An 8,402-nucleotide genomic window follows, 5' to 3' on the forward strand; every position below is an offset into this window, starting at 1 on the left:
ATTCAAAAAAATATTGTTTTTAATGGAATTTGAAAAATAATAATAATAATAATTGTACAAAAATTGCTTTTAATAAAATTGTCCAAAAAATGTTTTTTTTTTAAAAAAAATAAATTCTTTTTCCTTAATTAAAATAAGATTAAAAGTAATTTTTAGAAATAGAGGATTTAATTTTTTTTCTTTTTAATTAAAAATTCTTTTGCAAATAAAGTTTTTTTTTTTTTTAATAATATGTATAAGTCACTTTTATTAAATGAAAATAAATTGAAATGTTTTTTTAAAAAATAAAATTTTAAAAATTCATTCTTTTCTAGTAAAAACAAGTAAAAATAATTTTTGTACCCAAATTGAAATTTTGTAATAAATTCTTTTGATACAATAAGTGTAAATAACTCATTAACTCTTTTTTATAAATAAATAAATTAAAATCATTAATTCAAAATTATTTTTAATAAAATCATTTGAAATTTCTTGAAAACTATTTTTTTAATATCTTTTTTTATTTAGTTCAATAAATCATTTTTCATAATTCTCTTGTTATTTATTTTGTATATTCTTGTAATTAAATTTCATCATAATTTTTGTACATATTGATTTTCAACATGACTTGTACATTGATTATTTTTCTTGGTATCCATAATTAATTAATTGTCATAATTCCCTTAATTCGTTTAGCAGAGGTCGTACGTATACAAACTTAGAGGGGTGTTACGGTTCACTATCGTACCTTTCCAATGGGTAGCCTGACCCCCAAACTCGCCTTTGGTTTTCCACAGATTGTCTTTTCCAAATAAGAAGTCACACTTAAAGTTTTTTTTCTTATTTTGTTTTCCCTTAAAAAAAAAAAAACAAAACAAAAATAAGTGGGACTTCAAATCTTTTTCAAAAAATCAAATTTTCAACAAATAAATGAAAAGTGAGTCTCGCCATTCGAGTGAGAACGCACATGAAAAGCGCAGGTTCACACTATTTCATAAAAAAATATTTTTGAAATAATATTTTTGAGTGATTTTTTATATTTTTAAAAGTCTTTCAAACATCTAATTTTGTAAAGAAGTGTTTTCAAATATTCAAAAGCACTTTTAACTTTATTAAAATGACTCTAAAATGAACTATTAGAATTAAAATTGATTTTGAGAGGATTAAAAGTGTTTCAATGATGGTAGTAGCGATATTGTAAATTCTATAAAGTTTATTTGATAGTGATTTTAGAGTGTTAGAAGGTTTTTTTAATATTTGAAAATATTTTCTTATAGAAATTAGATGTTTGACAAACTAAAAAATGTTTTAAAAAAAATTATTTTCTCATGTTTGATTTATTATGAAAAATATGGAAAAAAAAATCAATTAAAAACTTATGCTTTTTCAAATTATTTAATTAGTCTTAAAAAAAAAAGTAAATGATTTTAAAAATTCTTTTTTAAAATCAATAACAATTTTATTTTTTTCACTCTTTGATTCTTCTTCCATTTTAGCTAATTATCATGTCATTTAAGCTTAAAAATATGTTTTCAATTTAAACTTAATAATAAGTTCAAATGGGTTTAAGTGAGTCCTGAAAAAAAAAATTCCAATAAATAAAGTCAATAAATTCAATCTCTTAGCTCAGGTGTGATTGGCATAATTAACTTAATGTTCAAGTATTTAAAATGACTATAAATAAAATTATAATTAATGTGTTAATTTAAAACTAATTTATGAGATTATGAGAAATAAATGTGAGGGAAAGATATATGAACAACCCAAAGAACAATAGTTAGGACTAGAAAAAATTATGTCATTTTATCAAATATTTTTAATAATTGAAATTTAGTTATTAAGGGTCTATTTGATAATTGTTTTCGAAAATAGTTTTGAAAAATAATTTTTAAGCATAGTTTTTAAAAACTTTTCTTTGATGTTTTGTAGAACAAAAGTTTGTTTCGAAACCTAAAATGTTTTTAACTCGTTTTTAATATTTTTAAATATGTTTTAAAAATAATTTTTATATTTTATGTTTTTAATCATTCTACATGCTTGTATAATTACTTAAAATAATCCTAAAAAAATAAGTAAAAATAACAAAAAACAACTAAAAGATGTTCTCTGAAAATACCATGTTTTTGTTCTTAAACAATTTTTGGTTGTTATATGTGTTTTTTTGTTTTTTGTTCTAAAGAACAGGCTAGGTGTTCTTTTGGATACATTTTTCTATTTTTATTTTCAAAATAAGATCTCTTACATAAAAAGTAATATCTTATGTTTTAAAAAATAAAATAAAATTTGAGATAGTAAAAAAAATTTAATTCTTCAAAATTTTTAAACATTTTTTAAAAATTATCTTGTTTTTAAAATAAGTCTTTAAAAAACTCTTAAATTGTATGTCAAAGTTATTATTACTTTTGTTTCTAAAAATGTACATCTAAACAACATTTAAGTCATATCCAACTCATATTAAGTCATTAATTCAATTTAACGAAATTTCTCTTAGTTGGTATAGACTCGATTATTGAAGCTATATGTTAGTATTCTTTTAATGCATCAACCTCCACTCAATTAATACAACCTCATAAGTTGCCTTCCAAGCCAGAGTCTATTATTAAGTCATGAATATTAATAAATGAAACTAATTATCCCAACAATAAAGTCATGTGCCACATTCATTTCAATAATTCATGAAAAAATGACCAACTTTGTAAACAAATCTTATTTATACAAGTTTCAACTACTTGAATAATTACTCTCATAAATTATAAAAATTACCCTTATACTTTCATATATGCCTTAATTCATCTCTAAAGTTTTTATTTTATTTTATTTATTTATTTATTTTTAAATAAAATAATAAAAATAAAAATAAAAAACAACATCAACCCCACACTAGTTTCAAAGATGAATAAATTCTTATGAATGGAACATAGACAAATTAAAAATAAACAAACATCTATTATCATAACATAGACACACGTTATCGATCTTTAGTGGTGAGCATGGTGATGGTGGCAAAGTTGCACTTCAATGCCCTTTTAACTCTAGAGGAATAAAGAAGGGCTTTTGATGGAGAGGGTGGATGGTAGTTGAACATTGGTGTTAGTGAAATTGGTTGGAGTACTTTTAAAAACATTTAAAACCCATTCAACAGTGATTGTAAAAGGAATTAGAAAGTGGAATTGGTTAGAGTACTTTTAAAAGCATTTAAAGTTTGTTTGGTAGTAATTTTAAAAGGAATTAGAAACACGAATAATTGTTTTGTAGCAATTTGGAAAATTTGAAGAGGGTTAAAAATATTTTTTAATGTTTGAAAATGATTTTTTTTTCTTGAATTTAGGAACAATTTAGCAATGGTTCTTGAAAACAGTTTTTGATTCTTTACAATAGAACAGTGTTTTCTAACCGTGCGTTTCAGAGAATAATTTTTGTTAAAATATGCATAGCAGTGGTAGATTAGCAATTAAAGGGAAGGATTTTCCAGGACGGGGCAAGTGGAAAGGCACATTACTACAGATCTCTGCTGTCTGTCAGCTATCAACTTGTCTCTCTACAGTGGCCATGAATGCTCTTAGGGAAAGACATCCCATTGAACTTTTCGATCAAGGTAGCAACAAGGAAGCACAATAGCTTTTATGAGGGTTTTCTCCTCCAAGTTGCCTTTCCATGTGTCTAAATCCACCCAAGAACATCCATTTCTATATGTATATATTTAGCATCCAAGTCTCTCGTCCAGAGTAGAAGGAAGTGAAGTCAGAAAATGGCTCTCAATTTGAATCCCTTGCTTTCTTTTACTTTCCTGCAAATGGGTTATCATTCATCTCCCAAATTCTCCATGGCCTCCATGCACCGCTCTGTGTCCAGGTGAGTGTGTTCTTCACTTCTAACAAAAGTGTACGGAATGTTCATACCATCTAGTAGAAAATGACTAGTGCCTATGTTCATTGTTTCATCCTAACCAGTGTCTAACCCTTGTGAAAAGACGCATCTGAACTGTAAGTACCTAATCCAAATTTCTTCTGTTTAATGTAGGGAGATTAAGAATACAAAGAAGACTTCTAGCTCTCCTCTCAAGGTGCAAGTAACCCACTCAATGCCACCACACAAGATTGAGATTTTCAAATCCATGGAGAATTGGGTTGAAGAGAACGTTTTAATTCACCTGAAGCCAGTTGAGAAATGTTGGCAACCTCAGGATTTTCTGCCTGATCCTGCGTCTGATGGATTTCATGAGCGAGTCAAGGAGCTACAGGAGAGAGCTAAGGGGACCCCAGATGACTACTTTGTTGTTTTGGTTGGACATATGATCACTGAAGAAGCCCTTCCAACTTACCAAACTTTTAGCAACTTTGACAACAAGTTTATTTTGACCAATGGACACATGCAACTTTTCATTCCCAACCAGACCGAGCATTTCATATCCTTTCCCCAGTTCATCCCCCAAAGTACTCTCTTTAGGAAATACCAAACTGCGTCCTATTGGCTAGGTTCCTCATGTCCGTTATGGTGTATCTCTCCTTCATCTTCCTTAGCCGACGACCATCTCTCTTCTCTTTAGGCTTAGAAACAGGAACTAGAAGTGGTTTAGGTTGTTTTGCAGGGGGTTGGTTATCGCCATTTTCTCAATCGTCTTAAGGATCTCTTCTCAATGGAGTTCAAAAGTTGTGATCCCTTAAGACCCTCAGATGAATGACAGTGTGCAGACTTAAACCATGTGGTCTGAGGGCATCACATGGATGATTTCTTATTAAAGTTCCTATGATTCAAGCCAGAGACTTTCTCATGGGGGAGAATACCGGGACTTGAAGCTGCTTCCATGAAGCTTTTATAGACAGCCAAAAACAACCGATGCACGTCTGGATGTCCTTGATCAAGCTGAACTTTCTTAGTTGTTGTCTCCATTCAAAAGTGCTTATATACAATGCCGACACTTTTGAGCTTGGCAGAGAACCCATACCCAAAAGAAAAACCTTACTAAACCTTTCCATCTGCGTTCAATTCAATCCATTCAACAGATGAACTTTTCTGTTTTAATGTAGCTGAAATAGTTAACTCTGTAGCACCCCCACCAGGAACAAGCTTTGGAATCTTTATCATGTTTCTTGCCACAGACATGGCATCCTGCAAGTTTCTTTCCACTCCATTCAAATGAACCTTGCTCGCGCCTTTAAGAAGAATAGTGTATGCCTTAGGGTCTGTGCACTCACTTTTGAAAGCAAAGAACTCATCTCTAATCTTCTGGACCTCAAAAATTCTAGCCCTAGTTCCTACATCAGATTCTTGAAGTTCATCTGGTCTGTTTACAACAACAGCTCTGCATGCCTTAACAATCCTGTTGTTGTCTGCTTTCCTCAATCTTCTGATTGCATTAACTCCAGCTTTACTCAAGTAATGGCCTGCCAGGTCACTAAGCCCCTTTTCTGTTATGACCAAATCGGGTTTGAACTTTTGTATTTGCATTGTCACGACCCAAATTCTAGGCGACCCAAAATTTGGCCCGTGACCCCAGGTCAAAGGTTTGACCCTAAGGGTTCCTCCTATTCCATGCTGGCAGTTAACCAAAACACTCTGAAAATTTTATTTTACACATACATCCCACTAGAATTCTCATAAACTACAATATCCTAACATTACTCAAAACAACAAGGTTTAATGAATATTCATTATAGTCCAAAAATAAAAGTTCACAATTAGACAACTTAATCAAAATAAAGTTTCATTACAAATCCATAATTCATAATTACTAAAACAAATCCAAAAATCCAAAAAACACAATAAAAAAAATGTCACACTCCACTAGGCCACTCCAGGAGCATTTTGAAGTCCTCCCTGCCCTACCTGTAGATCCTCAGGAGTGATATCTGCATCTAAAAAGATGTAAAAAGGAAGGGGTGAGCATTTCCACATTGCTCAGTAGGGTGCCTAACACCCAAGGGGTTAAGGGGATTACTAAGTTCCAAAGAATACAAAAAGAACATTTCAACACAACAGAAACATTTCAACAGTATCAATCAAACCACATAGTTTAATATCTAATATTATACACAATTCCACACATTCAACAATTAAATGAATGCACATGAATGTGTGACACACAATCATACAATGCACTATTATTCTCGGGCTTTCACCGAAGGATACGCGTCCGCACCCAAATACACTCCCTATTCGGAGTCTTCCCGGGGTAAACTTTTGGGTCTTTCACCCTAGGGATCTCTCTCCCTTCTTAATTTGCCTCACACGGACTTTCACTTTTCATCACTATTTCATTTTTTTCCATTTCATACACTTTTCACAATTTTCATAATTTCTTCACACAACCATGATGCAAATAAATGCCACAATTCCAAAGTTCCTCAATAATTTCAACAATTTCAACATTCCCCAATAATCCAATAAAATAAATTTTCCACATTAAAATTTCCGAAAATATCCCAAATAAATATTCAAAAATTTGCATATCAATAAACTTGAAAATATACCACACTTACGGACATTTTCAACCATTCTAATAATTTCTAATATTCGAAATTAACTAATTTTCCACCATAAAAATTCCGAAAATATTCCAACCAATGCCCAAAAATTCACATATCACTAGATTTGAAATTAAACCCTAATTTCATAATTTTCCAACACTTCTAATAATTTTTAACAATTCAAAACAATTAATTATCAACCAAAAACAAATTCCCGAAATTACAAAAATTCCAAACAAATTCCAAATAATACAGGAAAATTTCATACAACACCCATATTACCTATTTAACTCATAATGATAAGATTTACAAATTTTTTTTAAAGGAAGACGCATTAAATTTAAGTTTTAGGGTTAGGTTCCCCTACCACAGATCTAATAATTCAATCGTTAAAAACACGATCGGCCACCGTAGGATTGTTCCTCTCGTCGAGTAGAGCACCTCCTTAAAATTTGAGCCGAAATGGAGGTCGTTTGGCCACCCAAATGGTCAGTCAAAGTTCTGGCGAGATGCAACTTCTCCACAGTGCCGTCGCTGCTCCTTTTCTCACCCATTCTGCCACTGTTTAATTGATTTTCCTTTCTTTTTACAAAGCCCATTTCATTTTGTTATTTTAATCCACCAGCCACCACGAAGTCCACGGCCCAAGAGCCCAAAAGCCCAACTACCCTTTTATTTCTTTCTTTTGAAACCCAATTCATCCAAGCCCAAATCGATTCCCTTTTTATTTTTGTTTTCAAAAGCCTACTTTCATCCACTCACAACCACTGCCCACGGCCCAAATCCAGAGGCTCTAATTAATCTTTTTGTTTATTTATTTTCTTTTCTTTGTTTTCATTTGGTTATTTTCCATTTCCAATTTCATTTCATTTTTTTTTTAACAACACAAATTAATTTATTAAACACCAACAAAAAAAATAATTTAATTAATTTTTTTTACTTAATTAATTTTAATCAATTTACTTTTCATTTTCATTTTCATTTTTCTTTTCCGAAATTTCTCAATTTCTAAAATCGTAAGAACTTTTCTATTCTAAGGCTGGCATGGCACAAAAATTTCAACTCGCCTAATTGACCAACACAATAAACCGAATTTCACCAATCCAAAATTAACATGTGTTCTCCAAACACTTTTCTTTTTGACTTTTCAACCATCACTCAAAATAAGACTTTTCAAAATAAAAAAGCTAACGTGGCATAAAATACCCGGTCATTACATGCATGCACAGATTTCCAATGTATTCTTCCTTCATTTTCAGGAGAATTCCCTAGTCTTCTTCTCTAACCAACTCTGCATTTATTTGGGTCCTCCCATTGTTTATATTCAAGGGGGCAATCAAGAAGAATAATACGAGGGTTGGCAATCTTTCTTTTCATTTTTCTAAGGGCCACAACATCTTTGTTAATCATAACTCCTTTAAGAACCTTGGAATCTTCCAACTAGCCACCAAGGACTTTCTCAACCTTTATGTTCTTCTTAATGTCCACTTCTCTCTAGGACAACATGCACAGCAATCACTTTACAATATTGTATTCCTTCTTTCGGTCTGTATACACACGTCATCCTCTTCATGGACCTATTCAACCTAGAGAGAGGATTTTGGCCAGGTAGACCTTTGAACCCATTCCGAAATAACCCTTTTTTTAGGTAATCTCTTGATAGCGCTGGAAGCATATCAATTCTTGTATCGGCACAATGCGAATCAAATTGAAACTCTTGTTCTCCCCATTATGCACCCAAAACTATCACCTTTCTATCAGCTATGAGCTTCCTCGCCTCAAAGCATGCAACCTCAAGCTCACTTGGCTTCTCATAATGGTACCGAAAGTCCCTACCCATCATATCACCAATCTCAACAAGACAAAAACTTGAGAAATAAGGGCCTTGACAAATGTGCATCTTCCCTGAAGATGTTCTCAAGAAAGCAGATGCTTGATCCAGTCGCAATAACAGAG

The 8,402-nt window shown here is 31.4% G+C and overlaps 1 protein-coding gene and 1 long non-coding RNA gene across 2 annotated transcripts; one reads left to right on the forward strand and one right to left on the reverse strand.

The window, feature by feature from the left end:
- The first annotated feature begins 3,707 nt into the window (after nt 1–3,707).
- LOC104879504 (stearoyl-[acyl-carrier-protein] 9-desaturase, chloroplastic) lies at nt 3,708–4,651 on the forward strand. Its single transcript, XM_010652471.3, has 2 exons — nt 3,708–3,831; nt 4,000–4,651. The coding sequence occupies exons 1-2, from the start codon at nt 3,728–3,730 to the stop codon at nt 4,523–4,525; spliced, it is 630 nt and encodes a 209-aa protein (XP_010650773.1). The 5' UTR covers nt 3,708–3,727; the 3' UTR covers nt 4,526–4,651.
- Nucleotides 4,652–5,597: 946 nt separating this feature from the next.
- Nucleotides 5,598–7,146, reverse strand: LOC132253859 (uncharacterized). The gene is made up of 2 exons (XR_009465772.1): nt 6,814–7,146; nt 5,598–5,834 (listed from the first exon to the last, which is right to left on the reverse strand). It is a non-coding gene; the product is annotated as an uncharacterized LOC132253859 (long non-coding RNA).
- Nucleotides 7,147–8,402: the final 1,256 nt, after the last annotated feature.

Source organism: Vitis vinifera, chromosome 5, assembly GCF_030704535.1.
Source record: "Vitis vinifera cultivar Pinot Noir 40024 chromosome 5, ASM3070453v1".
Taxonomy (NCBI): Eukaryota; Viridiplantae; Streptophyta; class Magnoliopsida; order Vitales; family Vitaceae; genus Vitis; species Vitis vinifera.

Bases quoted from the DNA above. Each gene is read 5' to 3' on its own strand.
- LOC104879504 (XM_010652471.3), top strand. From the start codon at position 3,728: ATGGCTCTCAATTTGAATCCCTTGCTTTCTTTTACTTTCCTGCAAATG. The intron at 3,832-3,999 runs GTGAGTGTGTTC...TGTTTAATGTAG, and splicing joins ATGCACCGCTCTGTGTCCAG to GGAGATTAAGAATACAAAGA.